General features: G+C 34.7%; 1 protein-coding gene across 1 annotated transcript in view; it reads left to right on the top strand.

Annotated features, from left to right (window-relative positions):
- The window catches only part of COL19A1 (collagen type XIX alpha 1 chain), a 342,793-nt gene that overhangs the window by 79,535 nt on the left and 242,109 nt on the right, over nucleotides 1–21,149 (top strand). The window contains 2 exon segments of the mRNA XM_017859765.1: nucleotides 12,421–12,465; nucleotides 14,943–14,987. Of these exon segments, the coding sequence (XP_017715254.1) occupies nucleotides 12,421–12,465; nucleotides 14,943–14,987 (90 nt within the window).

Here is a 21,149-nt window from a genome sequence, read left to right as displayed (position 1 = left end):
AAAAAAAAAAAAAAAAAAAAAAAAAAAAGGTCTAATTGTTTTAAAATATATTTTCTCTAGAGTCACCTAAAGAGATGCTCCAATCCAAATTTTCCTTGTGCCCTTATTCTACCAGTCTCTAAAATGCATCACAATAATCTGATTGTTTAGATTTCAGATCATTAGGAGTTTTTGAATTATTCTGAACACGGGAATCTTTTTTAAGACACATGCAGAATCACTGAAGTGCTTGAACTATAAAACAGATTGCTTGACTTTATTGTGGGATGTAACGTGAGACTCATATACATTTGCATAATAAATTATGGCACAGCAGGATAGCATTCCCTTTGATTACTTTAAAACAGAATTTATCAAGATTGGTATAAAATAGCATTAATTTTAACACTCCAAAATGACATCCCTTGGATCCTTATGTAGGACAACCAGGTGCAAACTGCTACTGATTGGCTGTGGAACAGGTTCTCAACTCCTGAAAAGGTGATGTCCACAGACTGACAATGTAAGGACTAGATGAAGCATTCAGTAGAATCAATCCTGTCAAAAGTTGATCAAATGAATTGCAATCCAGGGCCATGATAGTAAGAAAATAAATCTAGAAAGTTAAGTATGCAAGCCGAGAAATTCTCTGGAAAAAAAAAGAGAGTTTCTTAGAAAAGAGAGGACATTTGGGGCAACACAAAGGAACTGGAGCAAGTCAGTATGCAGAGACAGGCACTACTCAGAACTAAAGATTTTTTTTCTTGTCCCAGAAGTCCACTTTTGTAGAAAGAATCTTGTGTAATGATCCATCTTATATTTCACTTAAAGTAAAACTTTAGTGAATATAAAGGAATATACTGATAATCTAGTTAGACGAAGTCATTCTGAAAACCGAGATCCTCAGCCCTTGGTGCCCATTTGGTCAAAATGGTGACGGAGAGGGTATAGCGATATCAATTAATGAGTGTGTCTGTGTTCCCAGCGAACTCAAGAAGCTAATATCGGAAAGAAGCAGCTGTTTTTATGGTGTTCTAAAACCACGGCAAACTTGTCCTGGCAAATGCTCTCTCATATTTCTTCAGGCAGTTTTCTTCTGGGTCTAATTTACTTGAGTTGCTCTTAAGGGGTCTCACAGACAATTAGAGAATTCACGTAACTTCCAGTTGTGCTAAATATGGTGGCAGATTACATTTTGCCCTTGGTTCCCTGATGCACACATCATCAGAGACCCTACTTAGTGGTTAATATCTTTCCAATACCTATAGAAGCACTGAGTCTTTGACCATTTTCTCTTCCCAAGGTCTCAGTCCCTGGTAGTGCCAGCTATGCTTCTAACTTGTCACTTCATGTAGCTGTTAAAGGGGTGTGACACTCTTGAGTGAAACAAATGCCACCTCAAGAGTGTTTTTCTCACTTCTATAATCCACAGGTTACCACTGATTTAAAATAATTCTAACGAATGTATACAAAATGAAAACAAGAAAGTTACTAACATTATCTAACAGTGGGTTAATAAGCTGTAAAAAAAAAATTTTTAATTTCAAAATTTTAAAATCATACTCGTGAGGTTTATGTTTGAGGTGAAATATTTCTGTTATTTTACAAGAAAATAGTTTGTCAGATTTTCTAAGTAAATTTCCAAAGAAAATGATCAGTTCTTAACATGTGGGTCACCTCAGGGCTTTGTATTCCACATTTGCCTCAATGTGAAATATGTGCATCTTCCAGAGTAACTTATCCAGCATCCCCTTAACTTTGACTCTGTTTGTCAGCAGTTATAATTCTTTGTTTTGTTTTGTTTTACATAAAATTCGGAGTACTTAAGAGTACTGTTTAAAAATAAATAACTAAGATGAGTTGTTTAACTGCCTCACTTGGATCAAAAACATATGTACAATACCATAGAACATATATCTCAGGTCTAATATTCTCAAGTGAAGTTTTTTTCTAACGTTAGTATTGAAGCTAGGAAACTGATTTATATTAATGGAGTGAAGCATATTCTGAGCAGTATGAAGTATTAATTTGTACATTAACTATACTTTACACTTACATCAATGTCATACTGCAATAAATTAAGTGATTTGCATATAAATCACATTATTCTAAAATAAACCTACACTTTGAAATTTAGTTAGGTAATAGCAATAAATTTTTTTAAGTCAAGACTCTGAACAATGTATTAGTATACTGTGGTGGCATTTTTCCTCTGAGACCAAGGAGAAAAATAGTACACTAAAAAACACAATTTTACAAATGGTATTTATGGAATATGGAGTCATGAGGACCCTGAGGATGAAGTATAGCATTTGGTTATGTTCTTTTGTAATTGTAATACTTATCACCTAGTACAGACTTGCAGTAGGCATTCTTAATCTAATATTAGCTCTAATCTAATAAAGTCTTACTGTTAAACATTGCAGAAAAATAACTGTCCCCTTTATATTTATTAAGAATAGCTATGATTTTGCCTAAGAGATTTGGTAAGTGTTCTGTTATGAGTTCATTTAAGAAAATCAATTCTGTGTAGCAGTGTTATTCGGTAGCTGGCGACTTCTGGTAAACTTGGATGGACAGAAGCCTCTGTCAATCACATTGAGTAAACTGGATGGTTCTATTTCCAAGAGAAGTGAATGACTCTAAGCATAAGATCACATGCATGCAGCCATACACACACACACACACACACACAAACACACATGTTCCCACCTTCCATCCTCATAGTATGAAGTAGGAAAATGAGATGAAGATTTGGACACTATGAGCAAATTTTGCCCACTTTGCCCCCAAATGTAACACTCAAACCGTTTGTTTTCATTACCTGAATACTTCAAACAAAAAATTGCCTCATTTCATACTTCACTTATGTATGTAAACAGATATATTTCTCGAGAAGTGGGGATTTTTTTCTAAATAGGAATAATTATTGTCCAGTAATCTTATCCTAATAATGTGACAATAAAAATTGAACATAGAGCCTAATTTATGCTAAAACCCATATTCTATCTACTAAATTACTTTAAATTTGCCCTAAAATGCTTATTTTAATAGGAAAACTTTTACTAAGTCAATTTTTCTCCCCTTGGAGTAAGTATGAAGTAAATCATAACCATCATTACTTTACCATGCTAATGTTAAATACTCAGAGTTAGACTGCCTGGATTTGAATTCCAGCTCAAAATCTTACTCTCTAATTTAGAGCATGACACTTGGTCTCTCTACATGTCAGTTTTCTCTTTTATAAAATGGAATTATATTACATCTACTTCTAGCTTTATCTTAAGGATTAAACAAGATTATTCATAAAAGGGTCAGCACCTGATATATAAATATTTGGTAAACAACAGATATAATTTAACAATAAACAGTTTGATGATTCTATTATTCTAGCCTTACTGTGGGACCAAATTAGAACTTATTTGAAGGAATTTATACACTTCATCTTAGCCAAAAGGCCAAGAAGCAAACTTATTGAATTTATATTATTTATTCAAAATATATTTACAGGAAAATGTTAAAGTCACGTATCTTATGTAACCTTGACCTCTTAAAACAAACTAGATGTTAGAAAACCAATGAATTCCTCACTTAATATAAATACGTACAAGAATATAAACTTTTACAATAGTAATAATAGCAGCCATTTACTCAATAAGAGTTATATGCTAAATGCTATCAGGAGCCTTCTTCACATTATTTCATTCAATCCCTACAACACCCCTGTGAGGTAAGATTTATTGTCACTATTTCTCAGATTAGGAAACAGATCTAGAGACAGAGAGGAAAAAAAAAAAATAGTAAAGTCAGGATTTGAACCTCTATCCATGGAAATCCATAGCTCTTGCCTCTTTGCCATATTACCTCATCCGGATAGCTCCTCAAATACTCAGATTTCATCTACACAAGCAGGTCTGAATTAGATCTTAAATTTGTTTGCCTACCAATTTAGTGAGTGAACTGCAGTTTGCTTTGGACATTCTGCTCCAAGGAGGGCTGTCTGTGTCTCTTCCCTTTAAATCCATGGACCCCTTTTAAACTGTATCTGACCCTAGAGATTCTGACTCCTCCACCTTCATAAGATTGCATTCACCTATTAAGAATCATTATGCAATTCACAATGGCAAAGATTTGGAATCAACCCAAATGTCCATCAGTGACAGACTGGATTAAGAAAATGTGGCACATATACACCATGGAATACTATGCAGCCATAAAAAAGGATGAGTTTGTGTCCTTTGTAGGGACATGGATGCAGCTGGAAACCATCATTCTCAACAAACTATCGCAAGAACAGAAAACCAAATACCGCATGTTCTCACTCATAGGTGGGAATTGAACAATGAGATCACTTGGACACAGGAAGGGGATCATCACACACCGGGTCCTATTGTGGGGAGGTGGGGAGGGATAGCATTAGGAGATATACCTAATGTAAATGATGAGTTCATGGGTGCAGCACACCAACATGGCACATGTATACATATGTAACAAACCTGCATGTTGAGCACATGTACCCTAGAATTTAAAGTATATATATATAAAAAAATCGTTATGCATATGGTTTTTCACCGAATGAGAGGGTTTTGTTTAGCTTTACCTTCTAAAATAATTATTACGGAAAAAAAATTTGCTTGGTTTCCAAGTACAGATGACATTTGAAGTGTGTTTTCAAACTTTCCATGCTTGACTCTCTGGAGATTCTTAATCTACCCTGCATGCCCACGTCCAGGCAGCTCAATCATGGCCACTCTCCAGATTAACCTTAATGCAACACCTAATGTAGAAATTTTTTTCTTTACATTCTCCACCAAATAAATATATATATATATATAATTTATCAAAACCAAAAATGTTTAACTTAGTACCATGACTTTATAAAAATATAAAATAAATCAACCTTCTGGAAGTAAAAAAAGCTGTATGCATTAAGGCACTTAAGAAGTACATCTGATAATATGATGAGAGAGTGGCCAAGCTGCGTGTCTTAAAAATAGCTGGACTAACTATTGTCATTATATGAGGATATGCTTTGTATGATGGGACTTTTCCCCATAAACTCTGAAGCCCTCCGTCACTGCAGTGAGATGAGACTGAATGAGCAGATCCATTGTTCCCTAACAGTCTTTGTATTTCTTTTCTGCTGGAAAATGAAATGACTATGATCTTTGAATCTTGATTTTCCCTAAAAAGACATTTTATGAGAAGACTGCAGCTTCAGAAAATAAAGGCAGATGCTGTTACAGTTTATGTAAGTGCAGACAAGACCAGTCATTGTTGTGAATGATAATGAACTTTCTAACAGTGCTGGTCCAGATGTACATTAATGCTTCAGAGACTCAGAAACTTACAGGCATGTAGTATAAAAGCTAGAGAATTTTTAAGCCATTTGGCTTCCTCTCTATATTTCTAGCCTCACCTAATTTTTCTGTGGACATTCCGAATTAAGCTTAATTTTAGACTTCCTAAGTTTAAAACATAATTTAAAATGCCTAATGGCATGTGACAATTTATTATAGAAATTGAGACCATTAAATGAGGAGGAAAAAAAGACAAATTAGCTTTATTCTGACAATGGAATACTTCCTGCCTATGAAATTGTTAGGCTTTATAAAACAAGAGTGATCTCTACTTTAGAGAAAAATACCTCTTAAGCAGAGAATCACCTGTATATCTGTGTAATTTGGAAAATTCTCTAATGAGTGAAGGTATAGACAAATCTACACACAGGATGGAACTTTTAATCATAAATAGTATGCATAGAAAAAATGACCACAAAGAAAACAGTTTTGTAAGCCTACTTGTTGGCTTCACTTGTTAAAGGTACGAGAATAAAACTTGAATTATCAGTGAAAAATTGTTGCTTTTATATGGAATAATTGTCATTTAACTGTCTTGTCTATAAACATATATTGATACAATACAGCACTAAAATAAGCAGAAACATAAGAAGGACAAAGGTAATAGAAGGACCGGAAAAAGAAAAAGAAACTTGTTCACTCTGCAGTTGATTTTATTTCTTAATGGTTTCTTATTCCCTTCTAATGCCTTCCACTCACACCCCAAGTAGAGCAGTTGGCAGGGAACACAACAGATGGATGACAAGCTCAACACATGCCGCGTATCTGGCAACCAGGCACTTGACTTTTATTTGTTAAACAGCCAGATTTCAAGAACCTAGTCTGCTAATGTTCCTATTTGGTTTAATGTACTACCAGCTTCCAGCACATAAATATTAAATATTGCCATAAGAAAGCTCACACACTCTCTGTTTCTCTGCGTAGTTTAGTGGCTAATTATTTTATTCTTGGTGTAGATTGCTGAGATACTGAACAGTGGATTTAAAGATATAACTGGTATTTTATAAAGACATCTATGATTTTAGATATTAGAGTTTCCTTAGAGTGGCTCTATCTAAAGGAGCTTTTAGTCAGACACATCAGAGACTGCCAAAGTCAGTGTAAGGTATTGAATGAACCTGTTAGGGAAGACTGGAAGATTTGAGCAGACAATCACAGATGATTGGTGTCTTTCTTTTCTATCTCCATCACTGCATTTTCAGATTATTAAACTCAAAACACATGCATTTTTTCCATGAATTCTGCTGGGTCACCAGGCAAAATTACAGCTTATCCACTCTACTCACATAGCACTTAATTTATAGCACCAATATAGTGTGTGTCTATACACCCTGCTAAAATGTGAGCTCCTGGAATAGAAGGACTTGGGGTCTGTCTCATCTCTAATCCCAGCAACTGACCCAACATATGGTACCTGGCTGATTCTGGGTAAGTGTTTGTTGAGTTGTTCAGAATTCAAGGACTTAGCCCCAAACCAGAAATAGGTAAGAGAAATAGAGAATGACTGTTAGAAAACTTTGCTGAGGAAAGATTGGGAAAGGCCCCCAATGCCAGCAACACTCTCATGAAAGTCCTTCATACTTTCTACAGAAGCATAATTTAGGGAAACAAGGGAATTTCTTCTCTGCACAATAAAGTTTACAGGTATTTCTTCCTAGAATTAAATATAATAGAAGTGTGTGCATCTCCAGAATTTGCTTGCCATTTTCTCATGGAGAAAATATGCTCTTCCCTCTCTCTCAAACACAAATATTTAAGTTATATTGCTTTCTGTTTATCCAAACTAGATTTGACGATCTCCCAACTTTCTTACAACATTGTTAGGGTGTGTTCATTCTCCATATCTTCATAACCATTTACTTCAGAGCTAGAGATAAGTAACCAATGGCTTCCATGCGTTTAAGGTCCAGTAGAAGTAACTGATATGGACTAGACCTATAAAGTACTCATCACGAGGGATACTCCAGGCAGGAAATAGTTTGCAGTTACTGCTATCTCATTGTCCTCAATTAAGAGCTGATTGATGACACTGTCCTTCTCTTTAGGTCTTAAATCATCTTTCACTTGTTAGAATCCTCTATTCAGATGTCAATCACTATACTTCAGATATTTCAGTAGATGATTCACATTAAATAAGTATTTCTGTAGTATTTTTATGAAGTTTCAAGTTTTTTTAAAAAAAACTGTCTTACAGTTAGTCTCACAATACAGTGAAAAGCCCAAACACTTGTGCTGACACTTTGAGAAAATCATCACAGTTACATAGGAGCCCAGATTTTGTAGTGGGTTCTACAACATTGACTAAGGCTTAATTCCCTAGCTTTGCTATGTATAGGAAGAAACTTTTACCTCTCCAAGACATTTCAAAATTACTTGGGTTTTCTTTTGTTTTTTATTTGAACAACTCTTAGTACAACTTGTATTTAATTAATTTGAAAAGGATTGTAAAATAACATCCCTTTGACAGGAAAACTTAAGGGTTGTAGTTGATTGCAAATGTAGCACATGTAAGCAATTTAGTTTTTAACAAAAGCAAGTTGTATTAATAGAAGTACAAAACTGTATAGTATCCAGAGCAAAGTGTGTGTGTGTGTGTGTGTGTGTGTGTGTGAGAGAGAGAGAGAGAGAGAGAGAGAGAGAGAGAGAGAGAGAGAAAGTGAGAGAGAGAGAGATGATCTTGTTCTCTATTCTGTGTGAGTAAGACCATTTCTGGAATGATGTGCTGAGTTCTGAGTGCCACATTTTAAGACATGACTGACCAGTGTGTGCCCAGAGAACAGGGACCATAGTATTAAGAGACTCCAAACTATCATTTGAAAAATGAGTGGTTTACTGAATAGAAGGCTTGATAGTGGCACAAGGGATGTCATGTATAAGACCTATAACATTTATTTTTTCTGTGTAATTGCAGACAGAAGAAATAAGACTGATGGGCAAAATATGGGGAAGGTTAATTTGGGTTCAGAAAGCATTTATTCAGTAACCACACAGTGAATTTTTTTTTTCTTTGCTCTCCACCGTGCAAATTAAGCAGCAAAAGTACTTGACTTTAAGCTTTAAATAGAATCGGTGCCTCATCAGATTCTTTGGTAGAGCTGTTATACATAAATGTATGAATTTACATTTGCCCTTATATTTAAGAATGCCCATCCTGCTTGTTTTCTAGACATATGCACCTGTATATACCTATGTACACACATATGTATACACACTCAGGATAGTAGATTTTAAGAGAGTAGATGTTGAGTTAGCTACCACTAGCCACCCATACATACATTACTATGATCAAGACATGTATTGACTCATAAGAATAAATAATAATAGGATCTCATTCATTTAAGATTAAAGTTATAAATTGGCCTTATTCTGAGCATTAATGTGATTAAAATATCCCCATGGATTAGCTGCATTAAGGATTCAACAAATATAAAGAATTCAAAAAGTTTGAGATTTTAAACTCTATGCTATGTATATATTTTTTAACTTGGTAATTTATTTCTTATAATGAAGTCCCAAAATATAGAAGGAAAAAATTCTCCCCTTGAAATAAAAGGACTCAAACTGGATATCTGAAAAAAATAAAAATATATAGGTTTTTAAAAATTTCCTGAAACATTTAATGGACTGCCAACAGTTTAAGAACCATAAAATATTTCAATTTCTAAAGATGATGGCTGAATAAAGCAGGACTATAGTCAGTCATGTAGAAGTCACCTTAGTAATACACAAAATCAAAATCCTATTTACTTTTTTCTGCCTGTTTTATTGGTTTTAGTCCTAGAATCCTGGCATATTCCACTTAGGATATTTCTTCTGGTTATTTCATGCAATATTCAACTTAAGTAAACTTTCTTTTAATAAATATGAACTAATTAAAGGGGAAGTATTGATATATTTCAAGTGGACATTAAATTCATATAGAGGGTTATGCTCCTAGAAAACTATGCTCTAAGTAAAACGATAGGTCAATTTTTTCAATGCAGAAATATTATAATAGGATCTCAGACGTTTTAATCAAAGGCTAAATGCCTAACTGTTAAAAAAAAAAATCACCGCAAAACTAGTCAAAGGCTAGTTATTTGCAAATTTTTTGTTTACCTGCTTGCTTTATCTTTATTTGCTTGGTCTCATTAGTACTAGGTTTGCAAACTATAGCCCTAAGGAATGTGATTTTTTTTTTAATCAAATGTCCTCCAGACAATATATATTTCCCACACAATAAGAAATACATTGCTTCCAATGTCAAAAGAATCAAGAAAACTAATAACAATTTATAGTTTATGACTAGCTGTGCTTACTATTGAAAAATAGGCAGTGATTACAAGGAGGTAAAATTAAATCCTGTGATCAGTTTTTCAGAAAGCAACCAGCTGACCCTAAACTTCACCTAACTTTGTCCTAAAAACTTCTCAAAGAGGTTATTTTGAATTTTGGAAAGACTACTTTTTGGTTGTCCTGTGAAGTTAAAGACATGCTACGTATCATAGTAATAACGCAGGCAATGATACTATCAGCAGCAACGTTAGATTTCGCCTGCTTTATATTACACATATTTATTAACTTGTCTTCCTGTAGTTTGAATTTGTACCTGAAAGGAATACAAGTCCTTTCATAGAAAACCCTATAACGAAAAAACATTCCTCAGAAATAGGTTTTGAAAGTTATCGTTTCTATGGGAATCATTTATTGTGATTTTCTTTCAATAATGAACTAAAGTATTGATCGGAAGCCAAAGAAGAAGCATCTTATTTCTTCCTTGGACTGAAATTTTGAGGAAGGAGAGACAGCGGGAGTTCAGAAAAGAAAACTAATGTATACCTTCCAGTAATTTTAGGAGGATATTTATTTTATGAATAGAATTAAATTTGCCCTCAAAGTGCTTGTGGCACCTAGAACTTTAAACCTGGGTGTCAGAGGGAGCATAAAGAAAGGCTTCTTCTGTTGACATAAGTTAGGTTTTAGATAAACACATTTCCTATGAGATCATCAGTGATGTCCACTGAGTTATCATTGAGTCTAGAATTATGTTTATAAAATACATTAAGTCAAGAAAGAGCAGAGACCATTTAATGCTGGCCACAGGAACACACAGTATTTTAATTACAACAATCATAAAACCAGTGTCCATTAAAGACATATTCTCAATATCACAGCTTTAGAGAGTTTTGGTACCCAATTAACAGTGCATCTAGGTGTAACCCTAACCTGACATATGGCAGGGTAGGACTTTGAGTGCCAGTACTTAGAGCACCTGGTGCATGAGTGGGCCATGAGCAAAGAAGAAGAGGAGGTACCATCACACCTTTTTTTCCCAAAAAAGTATTTTTGGCAGTGTATACCATATTGGCATACTTTAATGGATAATATGCCATATCTCATGATCATGTGTAACTAGTAATATGATATAAAACATTATATTGGATCAACTGATGAAAATAATCTGCTCCTTATGGACAAGTGGACATACTTCTGTGATGAGTAACAGGAGCTTCATTTCCAAGACTGTTTCCTGGCACCAAATACTTAATGTGTTTTCACACATTAAGTCACTTTATCAAATGATATTGGAAGTTTCTAATGGAGTTGTGTGATGCGTGAGGTCTCAAACTATAACAATTTGTTTAATGATAGAAATGTATTTATTATATAGGTAAGTCGATTATATTTTGTTGATTCTCTAACATTTAATTACATTTAGCAGCAAAGTTTTACTTTAGTGTTTACTATATATTGTGATGATAGCCGTTATGCTGTAGAATACTTTGATAATTTAATCTAATATAAGAAAAACCTCGGTCTTTAAAATAATACGTGTGCATGTATGTAGCTGTACATCTCTGGTAAGAACCACTAAAACTTTCTTTAAAGTGTGTTAATTAATGAAATAATGAAAATCTCCTTAGATTTAGACAGAATATTGCTATTTTAAAGTTTAAAGATATGAATTTTCTTCATAGATTTTGAATTTTGCTTAAATAATTCAAATAAATGATAACTAATTGCTTTCTAAGGAATGTTTAAAAACTGTTATCTTATAAATTAATTGTAAATATTTGATAGAAATAAAGCAGTTCCATGAAATTGTTAGTGTATTTTGAGCTGTCTAAACCTGGAAACTCAGAAGCCAAAGTAAATTCCTATAAGAAGGAAAATTCCTATAACTCCATTGAGAATAAGCACATCCTCCCAGGAGTATCTCATTCTAGTCTGTGTGATGTTTACAAATCAGACTTTTCAAAGAGATGACCCCAGAATTCCAGCAATGGAAACTGATAGGCATCTGTCTTTCTACCCAAGACAGAAACCAGATGAATAGAAAGAACTAAAAAGTCTTCCAAGTAATTGCTTTATGTTAAATGGCATTGGGTATGTATTCAAAATTGATCTAATGGCAATCAGCAGATGTGGGTAAGAAAGTAAAACATGCTTGTACATGTATAAGAATACACACACACACACGCACACGTATATATATAATATATATAGTGAGAAAAAATTCTGATTTTAGACAAGAAGTCACTTAAAGCCAGATTTAAATCTTTTTCCAAAGACAGTGTAGGGAGACAGCAAGGTATGCAGAGTTGAAGTGTTTGGGCTCAAATTCCAAGTCTACTGCCTATTACTGTGCAATGACCTGTAAGAAGGTCATTGAGGCAGTATTATCTGCCTGATAGTTTTGTTGTCAGAACAGCAGTGCTTGGCCCATAGAAAGCACGATGTCAGACTTCAATATTATTCCCAGAAGTTTCAAAGAGAGAAAATGAAATGAGATACTAAATAACATGTGGAAACAACAGAGGCTGTAGGGGACCTCAGTCTCAATCTCAGGTAAGTTACTAGTTGGGTGACCTTTGACATGTTGCCAAACCTCTCAGAGCCTCCATTTCCCTATTTTAAAAATTGAGGTTACAGTCCTGGATTTGGGAAATAAGGAATAGATGGAAAGTCCCTATGCATGATGGATATTCCACATTAGGCTACCTTTCCCCACAACACTAGAACTATTTGTTAAAGACCACAAAAACATCTATGTTCATATATCTTTATGGATCATAAGCATTATTCTGTGTACTTCTTTTAGGGTGAAAATGGTTTACATGGTGCTCCAGGATTACCTGGTCAAAAGGTAAAGAGTTGCTGAATGTTTCATCTGAGTTAAGAATTTTAACATGTTAAAAATACATTTGCATATAATATTCTGAAATTTTATTTGATTAAGCTGAATTCACTCAAAGACTTTTAGAAAGCTATGAATGTCTTTTCAAAGAGAACTCGTGGAAGCAATCCCCTCTTGAAGGGACCATTCTAGGAGAAAGCTTTTTCACAGAGCTTTAGTAAGATGCTTCTCCAAAGAACTAAATGATAGTGCTTTCTGGGGAACGTGGAAGTGTACATAGCTGCTCTAGAAACGTTTCTGCTTTTATTAGTCAGAGTCTAAAATGTACAATAGAACAAATTGTACTTCCTTTGACTGGTTTTGGTTACCTCTTGCTTATCTTCTTTTTTTTATATCCCAGATAGAACTAAACATAATAGTTACAATGACATAAAATATTAAATATTACAATGATGCTGTAGACAACTATCTCTTCAAACATATTTTTCTTTCAGAACAAGGGATTCCTAATAAGTAAGGATTTTTGCATGGGCCAACCTGCCTCTTTCTGTGCCTGGTGTCTTTCTCTTTACCAAGGGGAACTTTCTTTGTGCCCCTCTACTGTGCAAGGGCTACTTTCTTCTTCTGGGAAGAAGCATGGTTATCTGTGACAAGCATTACTGCAAACACAGAGACCATTATATTCCAGTTTCTTGGAGGGATGGGGAGCCACTTCAGGTGGGGCCAGCTGTCGTGATACCATCCAGATAATCCCGCCACAGGAGAGAGCATTACTGATGTAATATTAGATGCCCACCAAAGCCAAGCATATCACTTCTACACTCTGGAGATGTTTTACAGGTTTTGGCAGCAACATATCACAAGTTACTATGCATGTAGATTTTTCTCTATAGCTGAAAATACCATTTTAAAAGATATGCACTTATTTATAGTTACAGATTGTGTTCAAGAATTTATTTACTTGGCCCAGTAAAGATAATAAGATTGAACTGGCAGCAATGAAATGGCAAGCTTCTGAATTTCTTCACAGCAGCTCTAGACAAAACCCACTGATACAGCATGTGCTGCATCTGCGAGTCGAGTTGCAAGCCAAGGGATGTGCAGATTTATCTGCTGGGAAATAGTTTTGGACTTTCCAGCAGCTGTTTGTGGTGGCTGCATCATGCTGACATTGTGACTGATGTATTGGAGGCGTTTAGCAGCTTCAATGTCAGCTTGAATTAACAGATCAAGTTAAAGTCTATATTTTAGGAAAAATGGTAGAAAAAAATATAGACCATGCATTAAGTGGTAAAAAGCAATACCTAACAACTGACATATATTCTTTCCTGGTAACTTTTAGGGGGTAAATGAAGCAAAAATAATTATTTTATTAAATGCATGTAACACACACACTTACACACATATTACTTAATCATCTAATTATATTATCTAATTATGTATACTATTTAATTATATAATCATATACATATATGCAATTATGTGGGTATATATATAAAATAACATACAGACTAAATATGTATGTATATATGCATCCACATTTCTATATAGTAAAAAGCTGGCATTCCTTTTCATATAATTAGTATAAATTTTATATACCAAGGGTCAACTTGTTGAGGCATTACAGAAAAAATCTAGAGATCAGAAACCCTCTATCTCCTGTCTCTGTGCACTCAGGAAATGCTTACTAAATGCTTCTTATGCTTAAGGCCCCCCAAGGGTGGAGAGATGCACATGACCCGTTCCCAACATTCACTTGCTGGCTATGTTGTCATGAGTGCCTGACTCAATGAACTTTTGTTGAGTGTGTGAATGAAACATCAGTTAAAGGCAGAAACAAGCTTGTCAGATCAGAGAGGGTGTAGATGAAGAAAGGGAGACGTACACCTTTTAGTATAAATATGCTGATTGAGAGCCAACAGCCCTCCAAGCACCAATCTTCTTTCTGTGACTGAGCCAGGATAGTGGACAGGAAAAAGCATAGCACTGGTGTCGAAGGTAGAGCCAGAACCCAAGGGTTCAAACCTGAACTCATTCATCATGAGATACTCATCAGAATGGTATTCCATAGGAGTCAGCTTTCTAAGAAGGCTATTTCCACTGAATCTAGTAAAATAAATAGTAATACTAAGAAGAATGGCTAACAGTCTTTGCCAGACACTATGAGGATGCGTCAAATTCTCAAATCAAACCATTGAGGAAGATAGTATTATCATACTTATTTTATACTTGAGAAAATTCAGGCTTATCAAGATCAAATTGCCTTGGAAGTAGTGAAGCTGTAGCTTATAACTTAGAAAATGGTTGCTTTAGTATTTAGAAATATTTAAATCTTATGTGACTTAACATTGGTTTAGAGCTTACATGTTAGAAATGGTTATTTATAATTATTGATTTTAATTATTAGAAACATCATTTTATTGTAAAATTGCATGTGTTGTAAGCATCATTTTTATTACTATATACATTTTATTCCTCTTCTACAGGGAGAGCAAGGTTTTGAAGGCAGCAAAGGAGAAACTGGTGAAAAGGTAAATATCTCTTTTCACATGTCACATCTGTAAAAATAAATTGTATTCCTGAAAATGGTTTTGAAATAGAAATATTTAACTTGTTTTGGCATTCCCTATAAGCAATTTAATAATATTTTATAGATATAACTAACAATTTTGTTTCAATTAAGGTAGAGTAAATTATATTAATGATTTGCCAAAATCTTTCTAACACTTATTTGGATGGTATTAATAGATATTTCTAGTTAAATTTGTTTGATTGACATGGAAATGATTTAAACATTTATAAAGCATTATATTTTTATATTGTGAAATCATTCACTAAGTATCCAATTATTTAAATAAATACTTTGTTTATATGTACACCTGGTTTATCAGTGGAATTTTTTCCTGAAGGAATAAATTAGAACAACTAACTGTAAAAGTCAGGATCCCACAGAAAAGAGATGGCATACTAAAACTGGAATAATTTCAAAGAGTTTAATAAAAGCATAGTTTAAAAAGTATGGGCAATGTATAAGAAAACCACAGGGATTGTGCAGTATCCCAGGTCAGGTTACAGCAGACTCCTTAAACACCACATAATTACCAGACTCAGAGGCAGAGAAAACTGTGTGGCGAAGGCTGGAGACAGTCAGCCCAAGATAAGCACAAAAAGGGGGAGCCAGGGCAATAAACACCTCCACCCCACTATCCTCCAGCCTTCAGCTCTCCTACTGGACTCCACTAGCCAAACCAAATTGAGAGCCAGTATGATGGAGGAAGCCTATAAGCCTCAGTCTCCCGAAGTCCAGAGCAGGTGGATAAGGGTGGACAGTGGATCTTGAGGGAACAATGGCAGATGCCAGCCTACTAATCTAAGTGCTGTCATTTAAAGTAACCTTCTTACAGAACTAAATTCTAAGTGGTTAATTTTACATGTTAATATTCTATTATAATAAATAATTACTGAAAGTCATTTGATAGTGAAAATATTTTAGCAATCATTGTTTTACAAATTTACAACTTTCTATTCAAAGTACTTTTCCCTCAGATAATCATTTGAATCCTTTTCATTTCAAAATCTAGTTTTGTTTTTAAATAAAACGAAAACAGTACCATTCTTTTGTTTAATAACTCTTGTATACATCAAATGTATATATGGAATTGGATGGCCAGGAGAGCTAGAAAGGAGAATAATCTCAAATTAGACAGTATTGCCTGTATTTTGCTTTCTTAGCAGTGACCAGTTACTTGCTTTTTCAATAAGTGTTTATAGAGAGAATGAGCATCTATTATAATTATAAGACAAATTACACGTTACAAACTACATGATAATTACTTTTCCTCACAGAACTGAGAAAGAAAAAAGAATGGCTTTATAATAACCACACTTTTGGAGATAATTTCATTAAATGATGACTATTTTTAAGGTGAACGTCTTTTCTTAGAAATCCCTTGGACATTTTTGCTTTAGAATAACAGTCATTGGAAGGCCATGTCTTTAAATAAATGTTTCCTTTATACATATTCCTGATTTATTAAGTGGGATTTTACCTGTAGGAATAAGTAGTGAATAAGTGAAAACAGATATATTCTCTGTAATTTAAAGTCACAAATACACTAAAGTCTTAGTAGTTGTTTTGATAGTTTATATATATAGTAGGTATAGCTCAATAATAAATAGATTCTCACAGGCTACAAGGCATTAGAAAACTATTCACCATATTTGGCTTCAAGGATTTTCCTTCTAGTTCCTCATATCTATTAACTGTTGCATTTAAATAGTCAATTTCACTACAAGGTAGAAATATGTTTGTAGAATGATTGAAATATATTAGAAAAAAATAAAGCATCAAACAGAAAAGACAGTACATACCTTGAATGAGAATCCCAATTTAGATGATTTATAGTCAGATATAAGATTCATGTAATAACCCTTATGTTATTTTGATTGGTGCAAAAGTAATTACATGACACCAACCAAATAAAAATGGTGTTCTGCTTTATTATTTACTGTATATTAAATTTTGAGCTTTTCAATGTCAACATGCTATGTATTCTGACCCAGAACCACATATATTTTTTCATGAGATAAATAATTAAGGTCTTGTAGTTCACTTTATTTCTAGATTAGAGTTAAACAAGAAAAGTCTATGAAACACTCACATTGGTGTGACAACAGCATGAGAGTCTTGGATTACTCACAACATGATTTATTTTCTGAAGAAAGTCAATCTACCTTGTACTTTAAGTTTTTGTGGAAAACTGAGTATATAATCATTTTCTAAAAACCCACTTTTCTTCTTTAATGACCCTACTGTGGCCTTTGCTGTGTTTAATTTGACTGAGTGACAAGTCATCAGTTGCAAAATACAACAATTCAGGATGTTGTTATTGGTCAGAGATGTCATATCTTCCAGAAACACATAGTTACTGGTCAAAATATCAAAATTATATCAACTGCAAAAGGTAAACTACCATGTGATATTTTCAGCTGACATTTCTATAATGCAGTGGAAACCAAGTGGAGAAATCTGCTTCTCCCATTATGGCTACAAAACTAGCCTTCAGGCCAACGGAACTCAATAGACTAATAAAGTAGCTCCTCAAAGAGTTGAACACTCTGTCCTTAGTTCTGAGAAAAACCTGTGGCACTAGAACAAGTATAAAGGACCTCATTTAAAGTATATTTCTGGATCTATAGAAACTTGTAACAACAGGGCAGAGCCTCATACATTCCTGAACAAACACAATTCAGTCAAGTCAGTCCTGAAGTGAAAGTTATTTTAAGGGGTAGTTAGTTCTCTCAGAAAGGTTGCTGGTGTTGACATGACTCTCTCAGATGACAGCTATTTGCAGGTTTACCATGCTGTGGTTTATCATGTAGACCTGTAGCAATGACCCCATCCCACTTCGCCATCCCTAGCTGGCAAATTTAGGTGTATCACCCAAGGATTCTTGGGCTCTCCAACAGCATAACTCATGAGGCAGGAGGGACGGAGGACCCTCCCCACAGCTGAGATCTGTATTTTGGCTGTCTCTATAGGAGTGGTCTTCTGGGGATTTTCCTTAGATTCCTTCAGTACTATTATTATAGTGCAGCTGCTACTACAAGCAAAATACAGAGTTCAATCCTCAGATAACAGTTATCCCCATAGGATCTATCAGCCTTCCCAGCAATGATTTTGTCAGACTCTTGTTATGTAACCAAATGTAAATGCATGAACTAAGCTCTTACATTACATTACAAAAAGGCCATTTAGCAAGGATTCATTCACGTGCACTTCACTCCTTAACCCCCAGCCCAGGTTTTACTTTATGTCTTTGTGAAGATAGAAATATTACTTGGTTACATTTATGAAAAGAAGCAGCAAATAGAAAATGAAATGTAAATATCAGCCTCATTATACCATTCAATATTTTTAAGTAATTGCTTCAAATCATATAATTTAGTTTGCTTTTAAAATGATGATTATTTTATGTTGTCACTCAAGCTCTAACTTGAAGTTTAAGAACTAATTTTCTCAAAGTTAAACTTAACTGCAGAACCAAATATCATATGATTGCAAGAAATATCCAGTGGCAACCGCCAGTCTTCTTGATTTGTTGCCTAAAATGTAGTCAATTTGCTTCACTGAAGAGTGATGTTTAACTTGGGCATATATGGTGGCAAATTCTTACCTGGATCTAAGATGCTTCTGCTGGTGTGGAAATTTTCCATTTGGGAAACTAAAGTTATCTAGCCTCTTGCGGGCCTCTTAAGTTTGATGAAAAGAAAAAAACAATCAAATGACCACTTCTTCGTGAACGATAAGACTGAAGGAGAGGTGGAGAGCATCCAACATGTGGCATATTCTGCAGCTCTGAGAGTTCGTGGTTGAGCAAGTTCTTGCTTTCTCTTGTTTAGGCTTCTGAGCATTATCTACTTTGATAATCTTGATTGCTGATCTTTTCTTCCACTCTGGGTTATACTAATAACAATAAATGCAGACACAAAACTAACAAGTGCATATGGTACCTACTTTAACTCATCTCTTAAAACTGTTGTTGGAAAACTAGTTGTAAATTTCCAGTGACTTGTGATTTTTTTTATTGTCTTCTTCTTACCAAAATATAATCTAGATTCTAAAATGCCATATGAGATATGTATTTAAATTAGAAAACTGTGTTTGAATATTTGTTACTCTGGTTTTATAGTGCTTGCAAATATTTTTCACCTGACAGAATCCACTGGAAAAGCATTCCACAGACCCTTATTCTTAGTTGATTTATTTAACTCTATATTGTTATAAAATTCTGTACAAAATGTAATATTCAAATGAATACAATTATTTAAATGTCTATTATAACCTAGCATAAAGTACACATATACTTTACTACCCCCAAACTATCTGGGGTTATTTATAATTAAGTCATACATCTAAACATTTGTATTTCTTTTATCACCTGTCAACATCAGCTAATTTTCAGATGACACAATTCAAATTTTTGTAAGCCAGCCTAAAATGAAATGTATTTAGGCTTGATGCTGATTGTATTAGTATTTATTTTATTAGCACTAATTTTCTATGCCACGTTTTGCCTTCAGTGGTTACTTTTGAAGATGTGATGGGGGAATGGAAAATGCTTAACAGAAAATGTCTTCACTTACCTATTTCATAGGTTAGTCATTCATATTGTTTTCTTATCAAATGAATATTGAAAAACAGCAGCAGTGAATTCATTCTTGTTATTCTGTTGCTTTTTTGTTTTCACCATTAAAAATATGTCAGCAATCATGATATGTCTCATAAGCATGTTGGATAATTTACTTGGTAGCATTTTGTTCATTTATTTCAGATAGATAGATTTAACTTTTATATTTAACTTGTAGCAGCAGAAGTTGGATAATCAGACTATTTTTATACCAGTATCACAAATAATGTCACCTGTCAGCAACTTTCTAAAATATTGACTTCTAGCATTAAATATCGTGAAATTATAGTAACTCAGAAAATCAATAGTGATCATTTGCTACTAGAAACGTCAATTATGGCTTTAAATAAACCAGGAGTTTTACACTGAAAATCTTTTACTTTTGTCCATTTCTCATTCAATTGTTATGGTAATTACTCATAGAACAGGAGAATTTGAATGAGTGGTTGTGACTTTGGGCCACTTAAAATTTGGTATTGAGTGAGAAAAAGCCCAAATGAGGATGTTTATATAATATACATAAACAATTATTCAGGACATTCTGGGGCAGCATCTACATCACTTAACAGGGAACCAACATTATTAGTTTCTGGAGTACCACTCCAAAAAGAGCCTAGACTTGATGTTTATTTTGAAAGTGATGGTGACATATCATAAAATAAATGGATTCACATTATCTTTGTGTTCTGTGTTCCAGTCCAGCTCTGTAATGCCAGCTGTGTAAACTTGGATATGTTCCTAGCTTTCTTTATCATAGTTTCCTCTTTTATAAAATAAAGTTAGTTTCTACCTCACAGAATAATTGCAGGAATTAAATGAGTGCTGGTGAATAAAAGATATTCAGGGGGCAGAGCAAGATGGCCGAATAGGAACAGCTCCAGTCTCCAGCTCCCAGTGCGAGTGACACAGAAGACAGGTGATTTCTGCATTTTCAGCTGAGGTACTGGGTTTATCTCACTAGGGAGTGCCGGACAATCGGTGCTGGTCAGCTGCTGCAGCCCAACCAGCGAGAGCTGAGGCAGGGAGAGGCATCGCCTCACCTGGGAAGCACAAGGGGAAGGGAATCCGTTTTCCTAGCCAGGGGAACTGAGGCACACAACACCTGGAAAATTGGGTAACTCCCACCCCAATACTGTGCTTTACCAAGGGTCTTAGCAATTGGGCACATCAGGAGATTATATCCCACATCTGGCCGGGAGGGTCCCACTCCCACAGAGCCTCCCTCATTGCTAGCACAGCAGTCTGTGATCTAAGGGCAAGGCAGCAGCGAGGCTGGGGGAGGGGCGCCCGCCATTGCTGAGGCTTAAGTAGGTAAACAAAGCCACTGGGAAGCTCGAACTGGGTGGAGCTCACAGCAGCTCAAGGAGGCCTGCCTGTCTCTGTAGACTCCACGTCTGGGGACAGGGCACAGCTAAACAACAACAACAACAACAAAGCAGCAGAAACCTCTGCAGACACAAACGACTCTGTCTGACAGCATTGAAGAGAGCAGTGGATCTCCCA

The sequence above is a fragment of the Rhinopithecus bieti genome, unplaced genomic scaffold (assembly GCF_001698545.2).
Source record: "Rhinopithecus bieti isolate Rb0 unplaced genomic scaffold, ASM169854v2 scaffold_50350, whole genome shotgun sequence".
Classification (NCBI taxonomy): Eukaryota; Metazoa; Chordata; class Mammalia; order Primates; family Cercopithecidae; genus Rhinopithecus; species Rhinopithecus bieti.
This window is presented reverse-complemented; position numbering and strand designations above follow the sequence as displayed.